Source organism: Podarcis tiliguerta (assembly GCF_965153285.1).
Source record: "Podarcis tiliguerta genome assembly, chromosome: 3".
Taxonomy (NCBI): domain Eukaryota; kingdom Metazoa; phylum Chordata; class Lepidosauria; order Squamata; family Lacertidae; genus Podarcis; species Podarcis tiliguerta.
The window spans coordinates 46,247,799-46,261,442 of NC_139536.1; the positions used below are offsets into that span (position 1 = coordinate 46,247,799).

Sequence of the window (13,644 nt, forward strand, 5' to 3'; positions counted from 1 at the left end):
AAGAAAGAAGATTCCACCTAAACATTAGGAAGAACTTCCTGACAGTAAGAGCTGTTTGACAGTGGAATTTGCTGCCAAGGAGTGTGGTGGAGTCTCCTTCTTTGGAGGTCTTTAAGCAGAGGCTTGACAACCATATGTCAGGAGTGCTCTGATGGTGTTTCCTGCTTGGCAGGGGGTTGGACTCGATGGCCCTTGTGGTCTCTTCCAACTCTATGATTCTATGATTCTATGTAGGCATGGTTTGAATCCAAAGTGCATCTTCAAAGGGACTTGGTGTAACCACCAATCAACAGTTAGAGCAAACCCCTCTGAAGCTATTGCCTGATATTATAATAATGTCAGGGAGCCCTGCCCACCTCTCTAAATTGACACATGAAGAGTAAGGGAGGTAAGGCTCTGGCCTGCCAGATTCAGTTTCCTACTTCTGGTGTGTGGGATTCTTTTCCCTCTCCACAAAACACTGTACAGCAACACTGTACAGCAAATAATTTTGCAACAGGGTTGTAAGAGATGGGATTTTTTGTAACAGAAGGTTAGCACGAGATCATTTTCACAACTTTGTTTTGCTATACAGTCATACCTTGGCTCTCAAAGGTAGTCCATTCCGGAAGTCTATTCAACTTCCGAAAACGTTCGAAAACCAAAGCACGGCTTCCAATTGGCTGCAGGAGCTTCCTGCGCTCAAGCGGAAGCTGCGTTTGACATTCGGCTTCCAAAGAATGTTCGAAAACCGGAACACTTACTTCTGGGTTTTGGGAGCCAAAGCATATGAGTACCAAGGCATTCGAGAACCAAGGCACGACTGTAGTTCCTCTGGCAAGCTCAAAAAGTTCAAGTATGTATCATTGAATTCCTGGGATGAAGGTGTGCAGAATACCATCAATGCATAGTGTTGCAGTGTGCTGTGTTGATGCGGCCTGGCTTTTCATACTCTGCAAAGCCCAGCTACACCTGGAGTCCCGAAGCTATCTGCCCAGCAGCTATATTATTTGCTAAAGTTAATGCAGTGATAGCTGAAACAGTTCCAACAGCCCTTAGCTTGGAACCAATCCCAGGCACCCTACAATTCCTTGACTGGGTGCAGCTGTATACAGTTGGCCCTTCAACTTTGTGCAAATTATCCTTCAGCATTTTGCAGCAGCAGCATGCCTCACTCATGCATCCTGTGTATTGCTGGATACTGCTGCATTCCCTAAAAATGTGCCCTTTCACCCAGAACTATGTGTTACAAATTTGGTATATCTCATGCAAGAAGGGGAAATGTCAGGTGCCACTCTGCAGCACTTTGAATCTTCGCAATGACATAAGAGAGAAAAAACATACAGTGGTACCTCGGTTTACGAACTTAATCTGTTCTGGAAGTCCGTTCTTAAACCGAAACCATTCTTAAACCGAGGCACGCTTTCCCTAATGAGGCCTCCCACCACCAGTGCCCTTCCATCATTCAGATTCCAATATTAGACCGAGGTCAAGTTCTCAAAGTGGGACACTACTTCCAGTTTTGCAGAGTTCATAAACCGAATCATTCATAAACAGGACTGTTCTTAAACCGAGGTACCACTGTACTTGGGTTTCACAAATGAGAATAAATTCACATTCCAAAGCACTATGTCTTAAGCAATCAGTATTTCTTGGGAGATCAAAAACCAAAGATAAAAAAGAACAAAGCTCAACTCAGTAGCCTGAATAAAGCTAACCTTGGGCCAATTTTAAATAATACAAAGTTAAACAAAAACTGGGGTGTTGTGCATTGCTACTTCATAAATTCCAAAAAACTGACTTCTTATATTGATTTTAAAAAACCTGTATCATTGCCAAGAATGTATAAACTGTATAGATTTTCTAGCTCTGATATGCTTTCCCGTGCTCTTTCTTTATTTTTCAAAGAATCAATGATGCCAGCGTAGTAGTCATGAATTTCTAACACTGGCAGAACTAAATTCATTAATAAACAAAACAAGAGGCTTGCAGTCTTTTGCTCCACACTGCAAAGTCTTCTGGGTTGGGCAGTAACTATAGGAGTTAGAGAGAGGTGGCCCCATCCGCCTACCATTCTAAGAGGCAAGAGCAGAGTGTCAAAAGGTTGTTGTAGATCTCACAATGTCTGGAAGACTCTCAAGTTCAGTCTAGCCTGTCCTTCAATTAACCTGTGTACCTGAAACTCTGCACAAAGGTCAGGGACCTCCAGTAGCCTCGGAATGAAAGGTTAAGGTCACACCTGACCTCCCAAATGAAAACTAAGTACCTAAAAATATTGAAAGACTGCATCAGCCAGGCTGAAGCTACCCCATTGTTGGTAGAAGTTTCCAAAAGCATGGAGGTTATTGGCAAAGGTAGTCCTTGATGTTGAGGCCAAAGGTAATTAGATGGCCCTATCCACTTCTATCTGCTAAGGTTCTGTCAGCTCCTGATGCACCCAAGACTAGATCTCTGCAGGCCAGTGGGGGCCCCAGGTTTGAGGAAACCAGAGCAAGATGCCCTCAGGGAGCCTCATGTCACATTCAGGATGGTAGAATTAGGAGGATCCCTTTTTCTTTCTTTCCCTGCACCCCAAACAAAAAAAATTGTTCCCTGTTGGTAACAGACCCTTTACTTTCTCATGCATGTTGTCAGTGTACTGCCTCCAGTTTGCTTATTGTCTTCTAAAAAAGGTTTTGAAGAAAGGTTAGAAAAAGGATGGGCCTCTTCTCCACCATCTGCTCAGTCAATCCCTTCCTCCTTATCAGGTAGTGGCAGCCCCCACAACATCTGAAGAGTCCACACCTTTGGTTCTCAGAGCACTTCTGGGCCCATGTCAGGTTGGAGCCACTCTGGGGAATGAAAGATGGTGGACACAAAGGGAGTTGGAGGTGAGGACCCCAGAACTGCACCTGGCAGTCTGGCCCTAGTAGTCCCACTTCTGCTGCCTCGTTCACCACCAGCAGCATGTTTTTCCAGGAATATGATATCCAGGCTTGCCATGATAGAGTTTTATACTCATTCCATTACCTGAACTGACTGGGATGATTAACCACATGTACTATGTGTGACGTAAGTGGCATACCCAAACAGCAACCTCTTGCAAAAATCACCATAGATGTCAAGAACAGACAAAGCTGGTTGGGGGCCTGGGTACAGTTCCCAAAATAGGGTGCTCTTCCACAGAAAAGGAATGCATGAAAAAAGAACTATTCATGTAAGAACAAAATTGGGAACAAAATTGGGCCTTACTGGTGAATAAGGCACACTGCAATCTTTGCTGGTAATGTTCCATGTAGTTCAAAAGAGACAAAGAGTTGCAGAAACTGCTTGCAAAAAAGGAGGGTAGCCAAACTGGGGGTCTCCTGGGTTAATCAGATTTATTTCAAACTAATTAAATTAACTGTGGCTCCTTAAAGAATCCAAGTAATACAGGGAACCACCATATGCTGGCTATTTCAATGGCCCACTACTGTCAACTCTAACAGAGTTCTCTTGGGGCTAAGGCAGATGTCTCTTCTGATTCCGCTACCTAGGAACCATTAACAAGGGATGTCGGACTGTCAAATGTGACGTCTCGTAAGTTTCAACTGCTCAACCATTTAGCCATGGCCCCTTTAATCATTTAGAGAAATACAAGATTAAGTAAAAGATACCATGTAACCGAAATGAGTGCTCATTTCATAAATCTGAATGTAAGCTCTCTTGAAAAAAATTACACCCCTTATGCCTTACACACACCATCTTGTTTCAAAATTCAGCACTGTTGCCACATGCTCATGAACTGACAAGTGCACTTGTTAAATTAAACAAAGATGAAGTTGACTAGAAATAATGAAGACAAATAGTGAGGTATCAGTTAAAGGGGGGGTGGGGGTGGTATTCATTTTCAAAGCTCCAGGGTACTGTATCACTGTCAGTCTTTAGCAGCAATGCAAATGTATATCACAGCGTTGGAGCGTATTAAACCCCGTATTCATTTATACTCCCACTTTCCAAATTCTAAAACAGAATAAACAAGTAAGGCTCCTTTGTGCGTTGTCAATAGTTATCATCCTTCAAAGAATGGCATCCCCCTAAATAATTGTAAGATTTCTATCTGGGAATTAAGAAGAGCGACTAAATGTGCCCCGCTCCCTCCTCTGCCTGCTTTCTCTCTTTGAGATTTGGAGTACAGCGTAATCACATTAAATTCTTCAGCTCAAAAAAAGAAGTGATATTTATGGTGACTGACACAAATAAAAAAGTAGTTTGGAGCCTGAGGCAACTGTGATAAGGGATTTTGGACGAATCACCATGTGGCCTGTGAGATATAATAGAATGCTATTACAGAATATAGAGTGGATACTGATCTCTCTGTGGTATGTAATATTCTTGTTGCTGTCTTCGAGTTAGGAATGGCTTGGACGCAACTATTATTAATTATCATCATCATCATCTTTGAATTTACACCTCCCTGTCCTAAATGTTATTGAGGGTAGCATTTAATTCGTCTTGCAACAATTAAAATGGAGTGGTGTAAGGGACTGGGAAGACACTGACGGGTACTGGAGTTTGACTCGGGAAAGGGGCCCAGTGATTTGTGGGGACCTGTACAACCAGGAAGCAAGAGTCAGATGCAGGGAAAGCTTAAGAACTGGAGGATAGAGCATAGGATGGCTTGACAGAAGAGGCCGGTCAGGCAAGTGAAGGGCTAGGTACTTCCCCACCCTCTCCTGCACCACTGTTTCCCAAAACCAGGAGGAAATTGAAGAGGAAAGAGGTCATCTCTCACGTACAATCTAGTTGAGATTCCTGCATTTCTAGAGGGTGGACTAGATGACCCTCAGTGTGATTTAGATGACAGGACACCATGCTACTAAACATAGATCAATATTAGGGAACCTGCTGCCTTCCAAATGCTGCTGGTTTACAACTCCCATCATCCCTGACCACCGCTTTGCTGGATGAGGGTGATGGGAGGGTCAGGACTTGCATGGTGACCTTCCTATAAAGACACATGTTCCATTACAGAGTCTAGGCCCTTCGAAACCATATAGTGTAGCATCTGAAGAACTTTTTAGAAATCATAAATACTTAGATTATCCTGTTATAAGACTAACACAACACCAAGCGATAAGCCTTTTAAGAGGCAACCAAAGCCTTGAGGGAAACACCAGAGCTCTTCAAAGCTGGAAGATTAAACATTAATCTCAGCAGCGGCTCAGGAGGGGGGAATAAGCAAATGTTCTGAATAAGGATTAACATAACAATGACATTGTTTTCTTGCTTTCTATTTTTGGATCTGGAATAAAAAGACGAGAATTCTTCATGATCTCCAAAGTTCTTCATAATCCAACAGGGAATTACTTAATGATATGATACAACCAATGAGCCATGGCTAAGTTTATCTGAAATATGCCATGTGCAAGATCAATAGGAGGATTTTCTGCCACCGGATGTTATGTGGATACTCATTCACAAAGAATAGAGCAGGCATTTTTCAACCTTCTGCTAGTGTGACATTGGAAGGAGAGCCCTTCCACATCAAGCCTGACGCTGTCTTAAAGGGGAAAACAGGCAGCATCAGATGGCATGCCCAGCTCCACCCCCTGCCACAGGCCTTATCAATGTAGATGGACAGGCAAATGCACTATTTAAAGGCAAAGGCTGCATCTGAAGGCAGCCCTGTTTAGGGAAGCTTTTAATGTTTGATGTATCACAGTATTTTAATATTCTTTTGGAAGCCACCCAGAGTGGCTGGGGAAACCCAGCCAGATGGGCGGGGTATAAATAATAAATTATTATTATTTATTATTATTATTATTATTATTATTATTATTATTATTATTATTATTATCATCAGTGCCAGAAGAGTGAAATGCACATGTATGTAGACTGGTGCTGTGAACCAAAAGTGTTCCCTCGTGCCTATACCTTTTCTTAACCAGCATATTGTCACTCAAGCTGACCAGGATGTTTTGGTGTGGCCTCAAATGGAGATTCACCAACTCCAGAAGCTTGCTGTCTCTGCCTCCTGGATGCTATGAATCAGAACAATTTCCACACAGTTCCCCGCCCCCCTCTCATTTCACCTCAGCACTGAAGCAATCTACATTTGCTTCTCTGGTCATGTGTGGGAAATGCCTTGCAGCCCTGAAGTCCCATTCTACCTGTGACATAGTCCACATTTCTGAATAATTAAAACAATCCTCAAGCCTCCCTGATGTAAATTAATGTACAGTGAAAACTGAAGAAAAGCAGACAAAAGGGAAAAAGTAGAAGAGTAGAGAGCAAGACCAGCTGGTTGGCTTGCAGTACTCTTTAAGCTTCTGATAGGAAGGGCAAGCTCACAAGTCCAGACTCATTTCACAAGGCTACCATTTTAGGTGCATAGTACACAATCTTTACTTCACAGAGAAAGGGTTTGTGGTTTCCATATAAGCCAGCCAAAATATATGATTTTAATTGATTGTTTCTGCATTACTGTTGTAAACCTCTCTGTTGTTTTTTTTTAATGAACAGCAGCATAAAAATATTTTTAGAAATATATAAAAAAATCCCTCCACTGAGACTGGCCTCACATTTTTTAGACACTGAAATGTCTTGAGACTTTTGACCTTTCAACCCATTTTTTGAAAACAAAGTTTCATATTTCTCATATTTTAAAAAGAGACCATTAACTAAACAAGGTTACAATAATTAGACATGTTATCCCAAAAAGCCTTCTAAAGTCCAAACCAGTCCTTTGAATTATAGTGGTGGGACTAGGGGAGTAGACAGAACAGTCATCAGAGATATTGTACAGCATAAAGTAACAAATTAAAAATGATATGTTTTCTAAATATTTTAAAGATCCCATCCTTCCTTTACCTTTGCAGTTTTTCCTCCAGCACTTCCATGTACCTGAGAATATCTTCCTTCAACTTCTTCTCTATAAGACAAAATCAAAGTTTGTGTCATTTAGGGGGGGGGGGGGGACCCAGTATCTTATAACAATTATTTTGAAGAGACAATTCTGCTTATTTTTGCATCATAGAAAAGCAAAAGTTTAATTGGGCTTTCTTCCTTTTGAATTTCAGACTACAACCATGAATCTAAAATTAAACAAATCTATTTTACTTAATAAAGCTCATAAATAAAAAAAACAGCCAGCTGCTGAACACTATGGGTGAAACAGAAGTGAAAGAGAAAGGTACTGTTCACAGAGAGAAGTACTCAAGCATTTAAAAGTGAAGAAACATCTTGGCTTATCTACTAGGATGGCCCATCTACTGAGTGTTATCTTTCAAATAGGATGAAACCTACTTCAGTAGCCCAGGCTATCACAATCTTTATTAGAACTAAAACACTCCAGAGATTTTATTTATCTGCATAACATCCCTTAGCATCTGAGAATTTGTTATATAAACTAGAGAAGTAGCCATATTCATGTTTTGCAGCAAAAATAACACAAGTCTTGTGGCACTTTAAAGATGAAGAAATTTATTGTTATAGATCGGGGGGTCCCCCCCTAAACCCTAGGAATGAATAAATACTAGGATTTTTATTAATCAGGATATGGATTAAAGCACAAACTGCAGAACTGTGCCGGACAGGGAATTCCTGGACTGGCTTATGCAAACCAGCCTGGCTGGGTGAACAGCAAACCAGTTCACATGACAAAAGGTGTTGATGGGCCATTGGGAAGTGAGATGTTACCAATGTGATGGGGTGTATGTTTGAGGGGACAGGAAAAGGGGTTTCTGGGAAGAATAAGTTGGAAGAAGGGGGAGAGATCTATCTTGCGAGAGGCTGGCTGCAGGCAGCTTACAGTGCTGCCTCTTGGAATGCCTATGCTATAAGATCTGGACTCCCTACATGCAGACCGAAGGTGTAAATAGGTGAATAAACCCTATTTCTTAAAGCACGACAGTCTCCACTGGATCTTCCATTCTCCAAAGGGACACAGACCCTGTGTGTGTGTGCCTGGGACCCCATGGGCTCTTGCCACTGCTCAGCAGAGAGGGGGACAGGCACCCGGCTGTTGTAACATTATTATGGAGCTATAGCCCACTTCATCAGATGCTTGTTACCTTAGTTGCAGGTATGCATACACGTGGCTGTAGGCGGAATTGTTATAGAGGGAAGTGGGAGGGAGATGAAAAGTAGAAAAGTAAATATTGCAATAATTACACAGTAGCAGAAGGGGAGGCTGGTGCTCCAGAAGGAGTGAACCATGCTGACCTCCTCATCCACTCAACCCTTCCCTTCCCTTCTCGCACCCAGTAACCAACCCACCCACTGGGAGGCTAGTGTAATGGCCCCATCCTACTAGATAAGCCTCTTCTGTACTAACTTCCCTTCTGCGCTATCTTTGTACTTTGACTCACATGATATTTCAATGGAATCCCATCTCAAGTTCAAATTTAACAGTAAAAGAAGAAATTCAACTACCCCTATGAGATAGAAGAACTAAAAATACATTGGCAGAAGAGTTGTATTTGTTCACATTTAAAAATCAGTCTCCATCTCTCTTGCTCTGAAGATCAGTGTGCTTTTTAAAGTCAATTTCAATTAAAAAGTAATACGCAGAGGAAATAAACCAGTTCTACAATGCACATACGGTACCACCTCCTCATATGAAGAGAGAGCGCCAAAATTTCACCCTAGCTGTCCAAGTTACAATTCTGACATTCCCTCCACTAGACCTCAAATACCTCCTGGTATTAAAATTTCTGAAAACAGGACTGTAGACCGATTCACACACAGGCCAAGAGTGCGGCATGTACACACCCTCACCATTCACACATTAATATGAGCTGGCTTCCCTTATGATGTACCTCCACCCACTTTTCATGGCATTTACACAAACGACCCTAGTTAACATTCAAGATTCTCTACAAGGTGTGGAAGGGGCACAACCCCAAGACTTGGTCACACAGCCAACTTGTGTACTGCCTTTACACCTGAGGCAGGCATTTCCCTTAATTCTTCTAATCCTCCACAGCTCAGCACCGGGCTATGAACCTACAGAGAGATGGCAAGAATATAATCACATCCTTGAATCACAGCACATTCTAGAACAAAAGTAAAAACCAATTTGCCAACCTCTAGTGATGTGTCAGTTGCAAACACTTTCACTTAAACATGTGATAAGTTCTTTCCTAATAGGAAGCTTTGATGCTCCCACTTTTAGCGCTCTTCAACCCGTTCCCATCTTTACATGGCCTTGGAACATGACACATTCCGACTCAGGTTTTCTCTCTTCCCCCCTGACATAAAACGTCAATAGAGATTAATAATTGGAGGGGAAGGTGGGGAATCTGTTTCACACTTACTTTGTTTCCAACTAATACTGCAATGTATTATGTTACATGAATGATAAACCCTAGTTCCAATTTCTCCTGCTGTGCTAGCTAGATTTTAATTGGATATTATCTGATACAGTAATTCTCACTTTTCACAGTTGTGTCCTATTCCCTACATACAATTTTACAATGCCCTTGAAGATATAGCTTAATAAATCAGCAATGCTCAATGACAAAAAAAAAAAAGTAACAGATAAGCAACCGCCACTAGTTAAAAGTAGGTCAGCTATAAACTCCCTGGGAAACACTGTTAGGACATACACACATCTCCATCAAACATTTTAACTAGTTTAAAAGGATTAAGAACATCATACAATTCTCTCTGCTCACGGGGAATATGTGCTCCTCCCTTGATTTCCAGTATATATAGCTGGGCACTTTCATTTAAAGGCCCTTCAAAATCCCAATAGTTCTACTTTCCTGCCAACAAACTGAAGGGAGAGAAAAACGCCATGAAAAGTATCTGGATTTTTCTCACCTTTGGACTATAGTCATGCTATTGATCTGAAGGTTTAATTTAATGCAAGTCAATAGCTGTAGCAGAGGGAAAAGAAAGTACTAGAGTGCAAACTTCCTTAATCTAGCCAAAAAAGAATGATATAAAGCTGGAAGGAGTTAGCTTAGGGGAAACTATGTGACTGCATTCTGTAAACATGTCAAAGGTTTTTTTTTCCAAATACAAGCAATGTCAATTTCTTTTTGTCTCTCTCTGTGGGTTTGTGTGTTCAGCTCTTATTGTTACTGAAGGGAGTTGCCCATATAAATACTATAAATATTGATGGAAGAGGAAAACAAAAGCATTTGATGAAATAAAAAGTAGGGTTTTCCCATGGAATCATAAATTGGGGCAGGGGTAGCGAGGAATATGTACATTTGCTTTTGTTATTTCTCCCATCACATTTATTTGTGTTGCCATAATAGGGAAAGTCCTTAGCATCCAGGGATACCATGGAAGAATATTGCAAGACAAAAGGTCACGGATAATTTGCATACTTTCATTGTGCATAGATATAAATGTATGCATGATGTGCCTTTAGCAGTGACTTTTATAGTATTCATTTTTCTGGAAGCAATTCTGCAATATTGAGAGCAGCTTCAGATGTGTGGAAAGAAAGACAGCCTGCTGGGTGCAAACAGTCTTCAGGTGATCATCTTGTCCACTAGGGAAATTATCCTTCAAATGAGTTGGATAAGTACTACTAGCTTGATCTGGAAGAAGCCACAAATAGGGCTGGCCAAACTTATTTATCTATCGAGTTCATGTTTACAATCTGAACTGGCTGGGATGATCAAACTCCCCACCCCCACCCCCAGATCTTTAAAGGTGTGGCACAGCTGTAATGGTCCAGGCTGGATTTCAGCCCCATTCAGTTGTGAACTGAAGCCCTGTCATGCACTTTAAAACACGCCAGCCAAAAATCTCAATATCATCTGTGGGGAAAAATTCTTGATTAAGCTTCAAGAATTATTTTTCCCCCAGTCTGATGTCAAAAGACCATAAAATGCAGGTAGCCTGTATACTAGCAAAAACAAACAATGTAAGTATCAGAGCTGTACTGAACCCACATGAATAGTCATCACCAAAGCAGTGTTAGTTTGATTAATACAACTCATCTGCACTGTGGTTTACTCCACATGCTATGGAATTAGCAGATTCATATGCATCCACTATGTGCCTTGTGGCATCCCACACAAGCAGAAGAACATCAAAAGCTGCTGGATCCAACCAGAAGTCTGTTCTGACCAGGATGGGGAAGACTCCATTTGGCTGACTGAGTCCTCAGTTCCGCCAATCCCATGGCCACTTTGACAAATGACTCAAAAATATCGCGGTCATAACTGCCATGTTATCTTGAGTTATCCCAGTCTTGATCATGCTAGTACTTTGTTTCTAGGGTCAACTGATATGGATAAGCTCTCCTGTTCAAAAATGCACCTGAGTCATTCCCAAGTTCCCTACATTTCCTTCCAGGCAATTGAGTCCATGGCATACCTAAAACAGGTAGCTCAAGCCAACGCAGATATTACTGACCAGGGATGTTCAACCGATGGCCCTTCAGGTGTTATTGGACTGTGGTTTCCATCAGTCCCATCCAGCATGGTCAATAGTCTGGGATGATGGGCGTTGCAACCCATTTGGAGGGCCACAGGTTAGCGACACTCTTTTTCTAATCAACTGTTCTATAATAGTATTAAATAGCATTAAGAACATAATGTAGCTTGGATCAGGTGAATGGTCCATCTGCTCCAGCATCCTGTTCTCACAGTGGTCAATCAGATGCCTATGGGAAGTGCAAAACCAGGACCTGAGTGCAACAGCGCTCTTCCCACATGTGTCTCCCAGCAACTGGCACTCAACATGGTTATCATGGAGAGCATCAATTCAAACAAAACAAGGTAATTAGGTGTGTGAATGAGAAGCGCATGCTCAGACACATCGTTCTTTGATGTTTCTTCTGCAATTGCTGCCACTACCAAAGACACATCCCGCTTTTCTTCTTAAAGAGTGATTTGCCTCTTCAGCTACCATAACTGAAATGGTATCTGAAGAAGTGTGCATGCACATGAAAGCTTAAACCCAGAACAAACTTTGTTGGTCTCTAAGGTGCTACTGGACAATTTTTTATTTATTTGAAATGCTCATTGGTTAACCAATGACAGATTTTTCATGTGATACCTGCAAGCCTATTTTGCATGTGTTTTCAAGGCATCAGCTGTGTCTGCAGAACAAGTGTGGCACCTCAGTACCATTTTGCCTTAAATCTTGAATTATACCATTAGACATGAATGACTGAACAACAATCTTTCTGTTAAATACAAACCACAGTAAAATATCCCCTCCAGAAATTCATTCTAATGAGAAAGTCAAGTGGCAGAGTCCCATGCCAAATTCTTCTTCCCTCTTGAAATTTGTAATACTGTTCATTGGGCTGGCTACTCTTGTTTATGCATTTGGGGAGATCCCAGGAGCCCAAAGACGTCTATTCATCCAATAAAACAACATGCAATTTTTGTGCAGCAATTCATCCAGAAGATCTTAATTCATTACAAAGGCATGTCAGGAATGCCAATGCTTTGGGAAGCAAACCAATCGCTCCCTGATTTTCAGATCCTAGCTTCTCAAGTGGATATTGAAGGTGACTTGTGTAAATACGACATGTATCTTAATATGTGATTGTATTATTTATATCTGCTTTTATTTATATTTTGAAATGTTTAGGTCAGCTTGTTTTTTAACATCAGATTTTACCAGTATTTTAATGTGTGTTTTATGTAAACATCTTAGAAGCTTTGATGATCAAGCAATATGCAATGCCTGTTAAATAAATAATAAATAAATAAATAGAACAGGGGTAATATTGTCACTTTCAAGAAACTGATAATGGCAAGATCGTCACTGTCAACTGGCAGATGAAACTGACATATACTTGTCCTTGCCCAAGAACAACAAATGGTGACAAAAACACTGTCCCTTGGGCTTGTTTAAAATAAGGAACGAGGAGCAAAGTCTCAGAAACAGATAGGTTTGCATGCTAAAGATTAGAAATAACATGAATCACAAAATAGAGCATATCTAAAAAGAAGTAAAGAAAAGGCCATTACTACTAGTTATTGGGATAGGGTAGGAAATCCTTGAGGTAACATCAAACAAGTACTGAAGTTATGGGGAGAGGCAGTCCAGGAGAGCAATTACCAGTAACTTTTGTGATGGCCACCTTAGCTACCATTTTGAGAAGGCTACAGGGGACCCATGAATTGGCTAAACCTGGGCAAAGTTAAGGGAAGGTGCTATCTGTGGGTGTCATTAAAGGCACTCTACTCCCCCCCCCCGAAATCTCAGTACTTCATCTACCACAGCACAGATGTTCATGGTCCTCAACTATAATGAGTTATTTAATTATTTATTCTTTAAAATGCTTATATCCTGGCTTCCAGCCTAAAATGTCCCCAAGGCAGCTGAGAACAAAAAGTGAAAGCATAAAAGGACTATGAAAACGGTGCAACAACTACCAACCAGAGCTGGATAAAGGCATTCAAAATAGCACGTGTAAAAACTCCATTTAGCTATTACAAAAGGATCCAACAAACAAAATAGCATTATTATTTTATGCTTGTTATTTACACCATTTTTATATTGCTTAGCATTTTAAAATACCTCTAAGTGATGTACAGAAAACTGAAGCAACAACAGACAACTTAATATTACAAAAATATAAAACAATATAAATATAAATCAATATAAATGCATTTTTCCTTCTGACACACCCTCCCTCTCAGTCTGTACGTTCTCACCCAGGGTCTATGCAAACTGTCAGCTCACCTGCAGAAGCTTCACAACAAGAAGAGTTCCTGGAAG

General features: G+C 41.0%; 1 protein-coding gene across 7 annotated transcripts in view; it reads right to left on the minus strand.

Moving 5' to 3' along the window:
- DISC1 (DISC1 scaffold protein) overlaps positions 1-13,644 on the minus strand; it is a 148,239-nt gene that overhangs the window by 31,548 nt on the left and 103,047 nt on the right. For all 7 annotated transcript variants that reach the window (XM_083433897.1, XM_083433898.1, XM_083433892.1 and 4 more), the window contains one exon: positions 6,811-6,871. In XM_083433897.1, coding sequence (XP_083290023.1) covers positions 6,811-6,871 — 61 coding nt within the window. The remainder of the gene's footprint in view (positions 1-6,810; positions 6,872-13,644) is intronic.